The 13,570-nt window shown below is 31.6% G+C and overlaps 1 protein-coding gene across 26 annotated transcripts in view; it reads right to left on the reverse strand.

The window, feature by feature from the left end:
• The window catches only part of ADGRL3 (adhesion G protein-coupled receptor L3), a 798,791-nt gene that overhangs the window by 409,054 nt on the left and 376,167 nt on the right, over positions 1–13,570 (reverse strand). For all 26 annotated transcript variants that reach the window (XM_073237549.1, XM_073237551.1, XM_073237548.1 and 23 more), the window contains one exon: positions 1,164–1,377. In XM_073237549.1, coding sequence (XP_073093650.1) covers positions 1,164–1,377 — 214 coding nt within the window. The remainder of the gene's footprint in view (positions 1–1,163; positions 1,378–13,570) is intronic.

Below are 13,570 nucleotides of genomic sequence, written 5' to 3' on the forward strand. Positions count from 1 at the left end.
ATCCTTCAAGTACACCTCAGATGCTTTGACCATCAACCACCTGGTGAGTTATCATTTTTATTAATAATTTATACAACAGCAATTTATGAAAATAGGACACTATGTCAATTTATTAATAAAACACAAATGTATATCAGAATTTTAAGTATCAAGAAGACAAAAGGTTAAAAAAACTAGGCTTTCTCAAGCACAGAGAGATAATTTTTGATATCCACTGGTTTTGCTTTCATATTTCAATTGTTTATTTTTACATGTGTATGATTTCTCCCATATCTTAAGAAATCTTGAATAGGAGGAAAGAAATGCCTAAACAGAAACCCTAATGAAAAAGCAAATTCACTAAATAAATCACTTAGTTTTTATTTAAAAATTATATTGCAAACAAGTAGTCAGAAAGTATGAAGGCTGATAGTAATTGAATGATTTTATAAATGACTTCTGAGAAATCACAGTAATAGTGAACAAATATTTAAGAGCGATTTAATATTTAGCCATTTATCAATGAATTTTATAACTTAAACCTTCAATAGTATGGATTATTACTATTCTTTTTAGAACTGAAGATCTTTTTTCTTATCCAATAATATTATATGGTACCTTTACGTATATTATTCTAATATGGTAATATTTTAGGTAGCTTAAATGTATTCAGTGAATTCATTTATATACTAGAGACAATGGAATACTTTTTTTCATTTTGTTCCAAGGCCAAATACTCATCAATCAATAGTCAGTTACTATATTTGGATTAATGATTATAAAAATTGCGTGTTAATTTAATTTCTATTCCTTTTTTCCTACACTGGAAGAAAATAACTGTTAACAGTAAAATCATTTTTCTGTGACTTCTGAAGAAATTTACAAAATTCTGTTTTGAAAACTGACAAATAAATTTAGTTTCTCATCCAATGAATCCAGTTCTAGAGAACTCAGTAGACAATGAAAATAAATAATGTAATAAATTTTCATAATTTAAAAGTGCTATTTTCAATTTCAAATACTAGCATTTAGTGATATGTAGAATAGTATGATATTGACAACAGTTTAAATTATCCTATAGACAATACTATTTATGTTCTTACATATGCTTAATACGTCACACACATATGCATGCTGAGCATTTATATTAAATGTACAAGGGGAGAATATTAGAAGTATCATACCTTTGAGACATAATCTTATAGGCATCCGGCAGGTAGCATCGTATATTCTCCATCTGAGCAGGGTCAGAGTCACAGATTTTGTCATCAGTCCTCCCATAGTTGGCACTCTCAATCATGATGACGTCTGTTCCTGGGCAGCGGAGCTCAATGGGGTAGCTCTCACAGGAGAGCTCCCTGCGGACCACAGCCATTGGAATCGGGGCCCGGCTGAAAGCTACAGGAAGGGAAGGGAAGAAAAATAAGTCATTCCTCTTACATATAAAGGAAAAGCCATGTGTTTGCTTTTCCAGTGTGTTGGGTGAACTAATACCAAGAAATAAAGCTTTTGCTATTCATAATTTTAACTAAAACAGAATCTCTCTCACTTCAGTAACTTTAGAGGTTTTTAAAAATCTAACAATAACAATTGTTTCTTAGAAACTTACCTAGTGCAGTCATTTTATTTTTTTTCTTAAAAATGGATAAAAACATTCTGGATTTCGAAAACTGTAGCAGATATATTAGGTAAAGACCATATGGAAATACCATCCAGTTTGTAGAATGAGATTCTACGATAAACCTCAGGGTATTATGGGTGAGTTTTATTTTGTTGGGTTTTTTATGGAAACCACTACCAAAAATTTGCACTGTGTTGAGTTTATATATAATTAAGCATTCCATTTCAATTTTAAAACATAGTTTCCTTGTTCTTAGTGATAACTAACAAATCGGTATACTTTGTGACTTAATTATAGAGCTAATGTATGTTCTTTATTTTTAAAAATACAAGTTTATAGGGAGAAAAATTCAATTTTCCTTTAGCTTCTTCCACACACCTTTCCTCTACTGTCAAGAAATAACTAGTTACTGTGGTGATATTCCTATTACAACTTCCAACAGAAAAAACAAATAGACATATGTATTTCCTTCTATCCTTTTTATTTTACTCAGATAATATCACACTATGCATGCATACTGTTTGATAATAATTTTATTTATTAATTTAATGGAAATATTTCAATTTCTGTTTGTACTCCCCTCATGTTTAATGGCCACATTGTGTGATGTTAATGGACATTTAAGAATAGTGGTGTGTTTTTAAGTCATAAATACGGTAAGAAGTATAAACACATCTGTGTACCTTGGCTATACTATTTTGAAAAACATGACTATCCAAATATAATTTATGGTGCATTTCTATAAGTGAAATTGATGGATTGAGGGAGAAATATATTTCAGGTTTGGCAAATATCAACAACTAGATGTCCAAAAATCTCTAAAATATTGTACACTTCCACAAGCATAGTTTTATTTTCAAAACTATATATTACCAATTTCTTTAAATGCTGCCAATATGATAGACAAAGAATTATATATATCTTTATTTTGCTTTCACTATTTTATTTGTATAGTCGAATATATTTCCATATGTTTATTTATCCTTTTTTTTAATTGCTTGCTCACATTTATTGCTATTGTAAAAGTTCTTTGTAAAACAAGAAAATTGAAAATCTGCCCTTTATGTTTGTGGAAAATATGATTTTCTAGTTTGTTCTTTGGTTTTAGATGTTTGCTGAATATATATATATTTAATTTTTATGCAGAAAACTATCTTTTCACATCAAGTTTAATAGTCCCCCACTCCAAGATTGTGAACATGATCAGTAAATTAATGGAAGAAAGTGAAATATTAACATGTCAAAACTGAACGAGTCTTTATTTTAAAGCATATAATTGAAATTTTAAATTGTTTATTAACCATGTAATAAATTGATTTCCACATAAAATAATTAATTAGAGATATACACATGGTAGCTAAAAATTTGCATTGCTAGCTGATACATTCACTCATGTACACATACAAAAAGAACATGTATTTAAATAAATAATACAACGTTCCCTGCAGCTTTTTTACTAAGCAAGAAATGTGAAAGGAAAAGAAGTCAAAATGCAAGAAACTGAAAAACCTATTATTTCAAACTTGAGAATGACATTAGTTTTTACCTCAATTGTGCAATATTTTGGAATACCTATAACTGTACCATAGACTCTATGCATAATTTCTGAGCAGGTCAGTTAAATTTCTGCACTACACAGTTAATTCCATTCTGGTTGTCATTCAACATATTCCTGTTCTCTCTCTCTCTCTATTGCTCTCTCACACACACACATGCATGTACACACAGAAGAATCTATCATGTGCACAGCATTAATCAAGAAGAAATAACATTATTAGACATCGGTTGTAACATTGTTTTTAAAGTTTGATTTAGAGTCAACATTTTGATGGGATATTGTCAAAATGGAGAGACACTGAATTTCTGAAATATGCTTTTCTATTGTTCTTTAAAATAAGCTATCCTTATCTATCATTCAGAAATTAGATGGTTGATTAAACATAAGTTCTTTTCAATATTGAGATTCTATTTACATGGATAAAGACATTTTAATTAACTTATGTAATGGAATCACTGAAAAATAAAAATGTTTCAACTTGGGAATCCAGTTTCATGATTTCAGTCAGTGAAATTATACAGGGGTTTTGTTTTCAGTTTTCTGTTTTTTTTTTCTTTTTAACAGAAGGTCTTTGAAATCAGAATTTTCTAGAATGTTTTACAGTAAAATTTTGAGCATTTGCTAAGATACAATTTGTTTTCATAAATCTGGTATAACCATTTTAAAAATCATGATGAAACTGCTTCTAAACATTGAATTGATACTTCGTTAAACAATTCAGTTAAATTAAGTTAAAAAACACGTTAATTTAACGAAGAAACAAAACAAATAAGCAAATCATATAGTCAAAGCATTTGTCTAAGTGGACAATTTGCTTGATTAAACTCATCAGTCAATTTTGTCAAAACATGTACATAGACATAGCTTTAATCTGGGTCTTAACTGTCAAAAATATGATTTAGAACCAGACGCTAGACAGATGCAAAGTCAACTAAAATGCAGAGGCCAAATCTCTATGTATCTCTTTTGGTCTCCTAAGAACTATTCAAAAGTTATGGATGTGGCATTTTTTGCAGAGAACCATAATTGATTTGTGGATGCTTTCTTCCACTTAACATATAATTGCATTTGCATCAGTGACTCGGTGATAAATTGCATTCCTAAATGATGGATGCTTTGTTTAAAGGAATGTATTACTGGAAACTATAACACTAATTAGCTATTTAAATTATGTTTAATTATATTGCTAAATGCTTTAATCAACAACTAAAGTCCAATGGAAAATATATGTGTAAGTTGTTTTTTTTAACCATTCACTTATCATGCTAACAATGAAGGGACTTTGGTTATTAGAGGAAAAGACAAAGATATTGGAAATGTCAACAATTCAAACTTAGGGTAGGCTGTGAAATAGTGTATTGTATGGTGTACAGGCCAGGGTTGATATTGCACTATGGAAAAATAATTTGGGGCAATAAAGGCATATTCTAGATTCCCTTCCCATTGTTATCCCAGAAGTTAATCTGTTATAACAAGGAACAAAGTGTAATAGATATTAGCTGAATAAATTTAAAAAGATTTAGATGTAAAATCTCATAACCTTCTGATAGAATGCTGCCCGTTGGAACTACCCACTGATCATTATGGAATAACGGGATGTGAACAAAACTGAGCTACTCTGCTAAAGACGGCTGAAAGCTTCGAAGTGCCCAAGTTCATGTCAAACACACATCTAATAAAAAATGCTCTTGACCAGGGATGAAATAACAAGAAAAATAGCTCCCTGTTCTTGCTCACTTGTTCCAGCACAAATCACTCTCACTCTCTTCTCCTTTCCTGAGACCTCAGCCACTCTGTTGTTGAAACCTCATATTTTGTTTTCAGCTTTCAAAGAAGGGAGTGTTACTTGAGACACAGAATTTTAGGACAAAGAATACCAGTAAGAATAAGTAAACATCTGAACCAGACTCAGAGGCAAGCAGCCAGTTAGCTTGTTCAGGTTCAACATGTTGAATTTAAGGTATCAGGGTAACACTCAGACATTGAATTGTCATTGTATTCACAAGTCTAGAATTTAGGAACAGAATATAGGCTAATATGATTGTAGTAATTTGAAGTAGTGAAGGGAATGCCTATAGAGTAGAGGAAGATGAATGCAGAACTTGAAGGATCAGGGTCCACTGAAGAAATGTTGGAGGAAATTGTTATTTAGCCACTGGACATACATCACATGGAGACGGGCACTGTGAATCCCTTCGAGGAAGATTTTGGCTAAATGGACTAACCCACCTGCCACTGCTTTGAGAGGAGGGAACTGAGGACAAACAAATCAAGGCTATTATATATGCCAAGCCTTTAATGTAGTGTTCAAATCTGGTTATTTCATGGATTATTCTACATACTCAAGGATCCACTCAAAAATTAAGGGCTGCAGCCTAATCTCCATTTAGCAGGGACTGAAATCTTCAGCCTGCCCTATATGTTTGCTTGTTCTAAATATAAAAAAATATACAAAACAGCTTGTATTTGTATTTATTTTCCATTTCCTTACTTTTATACTTTGTTTACCCCAACTCCAGTGCATTTAAACAAAATTAAATCTACTTTTAAAAGCATGGATGAGGACATGCAAATTAGAAGCTATTTTGTCGCAGTAAAGACAAGATGGTTGCTTTAAATGGATAATGACAGAGAACATATTTGTTCTATCTTTAGGAACAAAAACTTGCATGATTTGATGATTGGTTGAACATGAAGAATAAAAGAGAGGATGACAAGGATGACTACCAGGTTTCTGGCATATACAGATGGTTAGACTGTAGGGCCATGAACAAAATCTGGAAGGAAATTGAACATAAGTCAATGACTCAGAAGAGAGATCTTAGTAAATCTGAAAATTTTAAAATAGTACTTAAAACCAGAGCAGTAGATAAGATAACCTAGGGAGGGAGTATAGATTTAATTAAAAAAGCCTATGTGGCAGTTTTAAAATACATTCACAATTCTTTTAATAGTGTTCAATTTTTATTCCCTTCCCCCTTGAATATAAGCTTTACTTAGCTACTCACTTCTAACAAACATGGTGTATGGTAGAGATGAGGAATGATTTCCAGCTTCAGCCTCTCTCTTGGATCATCCGCTTTGTGCAACGCCAGTCACCCTATCAGGAGAGTACTCAGGCAGGCCCAGCGGAAAAGGCCAGGCAGGGAACAGATCCCTCTGCAAACAGCGGGCATGAACTTGCGAGGCAGGCAAGTGGAATGGCTGGAGGCAGTTCCTTCAACCACCAGAAAAGAAAGTCTTCCTCTGGGGAATTACAAACCTATGAGAGACCCTGAGCCAGAAGCAACTAGTTAAACTACTCCCGTTTTCCTGACCTTCTAAGGAAATAAATATTTATTGTCGAAGGCACAAGTTTTAGGCTACACATTAGTAATACAGCTCAGAACCAAACCTGAAAGGATGTTTCTTAAAGAGGGAACACTGAATCTGTTGCATAGATATTGAAAAATTATTAAATCAATAAAAGGAAAACTATCTTGAATGACCCACACAAATAGTCTAATATTACCACCCCTTTGCTTAAAACATCATTTAGGCCACTAGTTCAAATACATATGTATTATATATGCAGTATTTATTTTGTTTTATGTATTATGTATTTTATGTATTATTTTACTAGTACATTATTAATACATATGAACAGTAATAATCAGCACTGAAAACTGATTACTAACAGATGTTAAAAACCCAGTGAAATCATAAGAAAAAAAAAGAGAGCTATTTTGGAAACTTTAAAATAAATGAAAAGGAAACAAATCTGGTTCCTACAGAAAGAAGTAAATTAAATTATTTGTAAATCAAAGCTAATGATTTTAAAAGAGCTTCTTAACTACAGAGAGGGACACTTACATATCTAACAGAGGCTCATTTCTACTTCTTAGCCATACCTTTTAAAAATATTTTATTAAACACTGCTCAAAAAACAAATATCACCAATTTTAAGTTTCAGCAGACTCTATGACATAATTTTCTTAAATATGTGTATTTTCTCTGTTCCATTTTACAGACCAACACACTTATCCAAATTTTCAAAAATGAGCTCTGAAAATCTAGTCTGAAATATTTGGCAGCAAAATTACACTAGAAACCCAGTGACATATCAACCTATCATCTACTTTCTTTAAAAGTGTATCTGCCACCATTAAGCTTCTAATACACTGAATTTCAACATCTCTATTTCAACAATGAATACATATAATTTAAATATTTCACTATTTAATTAAGTGTAATACAGTGACAATTAAAACTGACACTGAATGAATAACTAATGGCAACTATGTTCTCAGGTCAAAAAGAAAAGCATGAAATTTGGAATGTCTGAAATTACTAAAAATAAAAATGTTCTAATGAGTAGAATATCATAAAGCAATTAATGCTCGGCTATTGTTTTGACTTATGGAGCTTTAGCATGAGGGTAACATTAATCATACTTTTTGAGGATATATATATATACACACACACAAAATGGTACCCTTCAAGTGAAATTGTCCACACAGAGATTGCTTAAAAATTGTAGCTAGCATTTGAATAAATGAATTCACATCTACTTATTATAACTTTACAACATTTAATAAAATTATATTCCACAGTGTCTCCTAATTACATTCATGAGGAATAAAATTTCTCAAACTGTGCTTCACGTATTATATTTACCTCAATCTTGTTCTAAATGTTAAAAACTCCAAACTGGTTGTTCAAAATGTTCTTCACAGTAAAAATTATAATTTCAAGATAAACAAGAATCTAGTAAAAAAAGGATTATACAATTTAAAAGAAATTTTGAAAATATTCCAAATTAATTCTAAATACATATTGATCACCTGCAATGTGCTAGGAATTTTTAAACATAAGACATGGATTTTGTTTAAATTCTCTCTCCACACTGGGGATTATGCCAGGCCTAGGAGTGGTCCTATACAAAATAGGATTTCAAAGTCTGGAAGAAATACCTTCAGAGTTATCACATGAAATCAAGGAAATGATAAAAATTCATATATATAATGGTTAACTCCATGTGTCAATTAAGGGATGCCTGATAGTTGGTAACACATTATTTCTTGGTTTGTCTATAAGGGCAGCTGGAGAAAAGAGTAGCAAAAATTAGCATTCGATTTGGTGGACTCATAAAGACCATCACTCTCAGAAATGTAGGTGGGCATCATCCAATCTGCTGAGGCTCTGAATAGAATGAAAAGGCAAGGAAGTGTGAATTTGCCCTCTGCTTGAGCTGGGGGACCTCTCTTCTCTTGCCCTCTGACTTTGGTGCTTCTGACTCTCAGGCCTTCAGGACACAGATCAGGACTTACTGCAGTGGCCCCTCTGGTTCTCAGGCCTTTGAAATCAGACAGGAACATAAAGCATTGGCTCCCATGGTTCTCAAGCCTTCCAGTTTGGACTGCAACTGCATCACTGGCTTACCTGTGCCTCCAGCTTGCAAATGGCAAATTATGGGACTTCTTGGCTTTCATAATTGCATGAGCAATATCTCATAATAAATTTCTTCATATTAATATAGATAGATGATACATTAAATAGATAGATAATTGTGATATGTGAGATTTGACACTGTTCAGAAATTTTATCCCTCATGAATTAACTCAAAATAATCTGGGGTATCAGACTAACAATGTGAGTGTGGCAAAGTCCCAAAAGACAAAAGATGATACCTGTGAACACCATCAGGATAAGGGCAACAAGGTTATTGGGTAATGACTCAAGATCAGATGGGTGCACATTCAGAACAAGGTAGGGTAGATAGGAAGCTGGACCACTCTGAGCAGCAAAGTGCTCAGAATCTTCCTAAATGTCTCCATGGAACTCAAATTATATTTTGAGAAAGAATGCACAACCTTATACCAGACTTAAGACATCATAAAGCACAATGAATTATGTGGAACAGATTAATAAAGTGATAAACGTGTTTGGGTGCTTCAGAAAGATTTCTTGAAGGAAGCAAACTGGATCTGGTCTTTAAAGATAGTAAAACAGTATGTGAATATAAGAAGAGAGAGTAAAATATTTCAGAAAGAAATTCTGAGCAAAGAAAGATCTATTCAGAGACCTGAGTGAGGATCTCAAAGAGAACACCAGCACCCCCATGTTCCCTGTGGCATTGCTCATGAGAACCAAAACATCAAACGACTTAAGTGTCCATCAGGAATGAATGGATAGAGATGTAGTATGTATATATAATGAAGTATTATTCAGTCATATGCAAGAAGGAATTCCTGCCATTCACAACTATATGGATAGATCTGAAGGGCATAATGTTAAGTAAAATATGTCAGACAGAAAAACACAAATATTGTATGATATCACTTATATGTGGAAATCTGTAAAAGCCAAACTCTCATAGAAACAGAGTGTAGACATGGCAGTTGCCAGGAAAGGGGGGTTAAGGGAAATGAGGAGATAGTGGCCAAAGGTTAAAAATTCCCAGCTATAAGGTGAATTAGTTCTGGGGACCTAATAATGTAGAGCATGGCAACTATAGTTAACAATACTGTATTATATACTTGAAAGTTGCTGAGACAGATTTTAAATGTTCTCATTACAAAAATAAATAGCAATTATGTGAGTTGTTGGAGGTGTTAATTAACTATCATGTGATAATAATTCCATAATATATAATGTGCATCAACACATGCACACCTTAAACTTATGTAATATAATAGGTCACTTATATCTTAATAAAGCTGAGAAAAAAGAAAAATATATTCATAAGTGGAAGAAATGGCAGACAGAACTAAACAGTAGTCCAATCAGAGTCATTAAATCAGATTCAGAATATAGTCCAAATTATATAGAACAGTGAAAGATTACAGTATAATAACATAATATTAATAAAATCAATCTTTAAATGTATTAGCCAATAGGTTATTCAGACAGATTAGAATGAAAGATCACAGAGTTTCAGAATTAATGAGGAAGATACTGCAATAAGCTATTTCAGGTGATATGATGATGATAATTACTAACATTTATGGAGTGCTTTCCATGTGCTGGTGCTTTAAAGTATCATTTAATTCAAACTCTAAACAATAAAAGCTTAGCCATATTATCATTCAAATCTAATACTCCAGGAAACAGCAACTTTATCAAAAGTGGTAAGATGGGGAGGCATGAACAAGAAAGTTATATAGACGAGAGATAAGATACAATGAATCTCCTTACAGGTCATTGCAGATAAAACACAGGAAGGGGTCTTCTCTCAGGAAATTCATAAGTCAGTATGAGAATGTCACCCTAATAATAACATAAAGTTTATGGATTTCCCTTTAGTGAAGTCTAATTCCTGAATATGAAATGTAAGTTAAATATTCCATTCAATATGTCTGGGTAGATGTTTTTTTATATATATAACACAAAACATGATGGCATAATATTACTTTCTGAGAATTTTAAGAATTCTTTCCTAACACTTTGATATTATATAACAAAAATCATTATGAAAATTTTGTTTGTGTGAAAATCTGCAATAAGATGGGAAATCACTAATTTTAAAATGTGGCATTCTCAGATGTAATCGTTACATGTTTATTGAGGTATTAAACATATAATTTTCTTTATTGCAAACCGAAAAATTTAAAGTTTATGTTACTCTGATGGTAGAAGCAGGAAAGTCTGTAGCCATATAGATTTTAAAAGAAAAAGCATATAGGAAATTTAATGATGGAAAAACATAAGTTTTGAGAGAACAGTGATGTCACAGGTTAAGACTAAACAAAATCTAATTTTGAAGAAATGAATTTGCTAAATAGTGAATTAACACCTACTGCAGTGCACACACATTCAGAAATACACAAGCCACACGTACTCACATTTTTTCCCTCTGCTTCCACACCACATATTAAATTCACTGAAAAGGGTATTTTTTCTTAATCCCTAAGGAAAGTAATGAAATACACTTCCTTCTAGTTCATCAGCATAAATCTTCTGTAGAAGAGACCTTGTAATAGTGCTTTGTTAATCTTCAACACTGAAACACATATGTGTTTATAAATCCTTTATCCATGAGCTTTATGATAATTTTAATATACAGATACACACACACACACACACACACAACACACACTCACCCAATTATGTTGAACTGTTAATGTCTATGTAATCCACCTGAGATTAGAACAATAAATCTAATGATAAAGAATCTGACCAGATCCATATTTCCACATTATTATGTTTTCTAACCACTTTCTCATCATCTGTTTACAGCAGCTAATAGTTAACTTCATCCAGCTAGAACATATTCATCAGGGTTATGTTTGCAAACTGATTATGCTGCTTGCAAATGAAATGCTTATTATTTATTTTAGTCACAGCAAAGACTTTTTTCTTTATTGAAGTATAGTTGATATACAATCTTACACTGGTTTCAATTATACAATACAGTGGTTCAACAGTTACCCAGTCACTTCTCAGTATCTGTGAGTATACTGCTATTTTCATTTGTTTTTGTTCTGTTGATGGTGTCTTTTGCTGCACAGAAACTTTTTAGTTTGATGAAGTCCCATTTGTTAATTTTTATTTTGTTTATGCATTCAGGAAAATGTTGCTCATTTTTTATATTCAAGAGATTTTTGCCTATCTATGTTTTCTATAAGAGTTTTATGGTTTAATGACTTACATTTACGTCTGTAATTCATTCTGAGTTTACTTCTGTGTATAGAGTCGGACAGTAATCCAGTTTCATTCTCTTGCATGTAGCTGTCCAGTTTTCCCAATACCAGTTACTAAAGAGGCTGTCTTTTCTCCATTTTTTATTCACGGCTCCTTTATCATATAATAATTGACCACATACATACAGGTTTATATCTGGGCTCTCTGAGTGAAAATTTTTATTAGAAGTGTTTTCAAATAAATTTTCATTAAGAAGCTGACTAATACTGAATACTGAATGTAAATACTGGTTTTAAAGACTGGAATCTCTACCTAGTGGTATCAGTAAATAAGGAATGTATTAACCAACCAAATCACAGCTCTGAAAATTCAGGTATTTGCAAAACACTCAAAAATTATGGGGTAAGAAGACCAGATGGCTATTTTTCACAAACACCAATGACAATTTTTCTCCAAAGCAGATAAAAGCTCTCTAAATGAGAAAACACTAGTCAAAACGAAAACATAAATCCTAGACCAAAAGCAAACAAACACCAAAAAACTAACAAACAAAAAACTCAGCACATATTGGATAATTCTGGACACTATCTTATAAATGAAGTAAAATCTGCTGGGCTACCTCAGAAATGAACTTTCTCCTGCCCCCAACTTTGAGGTGAAGCCAGCCACCAGAAATATTTTGAATGAATAGGTGTTTATTTTCTAACAACAATAAAAACAACTAAAATATTCTGAAAGGCAGAAAAGCAGCTCACCCACTTAAGTTTCTAAAGCCTTATGAACTGACTTCAAAAACTACATTAAAAGAGAATCACAGCAAATGGATAATAAAGGCAATATATATAAAGGATTATTTATATTATTTTATATTTTATATTATATTATATTATATTATATTTTATTATATTTTTTATATTTTTTTATATTTTTATATATTTATATATATTTTATATATAATAAATTTATATATTTATATATATATAAATTTATTATATTTTATTATATTATATTATATTATATTATATATATATATATATATATATATATATATATATATATATATATAGGAAGACTGTCATGAAATAACAGCACATACAGCACTTCACTGTATTTGTTTAGCTCAACCAAAAAATATATGATGGAGGTTAATAAAACACATTTTCCTACCTACAAAAAAAAAAGTTTTATAGAAAGTATTTATATGATATATTTTCAGGGCCACACAGCAAGTTTCTTGACTTAGATTAAAATTCAAAGTTCCAAATATCCATACACAGTATTTCCTCAAATCATTAAACAAATAAGCTGTAAAACAAAAACGAATTTTCAAAGTGGTGATCAAAAAATTTATATTCTGACATATTTGATTGATCAACATCAATTATTCATATCAATGATTAACTTCATTTATTCATTCAACAATTATAAATTGAGCACTAGGAAGGTGCCAGACACTGTTTCAGGTTGTGGGTATGCAACTGTCAATAAAACATTGATTCATGGCATTATGGAATTTACAATGTAGATGAGGGCAGGAGATAAACACTAAAACAATTAAATACATATGTAATTAAACAACCCCAAAATAACCATGAGAGATACGATGTAAAAACAAAACAAAATATGATACCATGAGAGTGAATAGCACAGTTTTACCAACTGGCAACTTGAACAACATGTCTGTGTCTGGTTTACTCAAGTTAATTAGGAAGTGCCCATATAATCCTAACTTACTACTCTAAGAGTATTTTTAATTTACTAAAACACAAGTTTAAAATCTCATAATGCTC

The sequence above is a fragment of the Manis javanica genome, chromosome 5, assembly GCF_040802235.1.
Source record: "Manis javanica isolate MJ-LG chromosome 5, MJ_LKY, whole genome shotgun sequence".
NCBI classification, from domain to species: domain Eukaryota; kingdom Metazoa; phylum Chordata; class Mammalia; order Pholidota; family Manidae; genus Manis; species Manis javanica.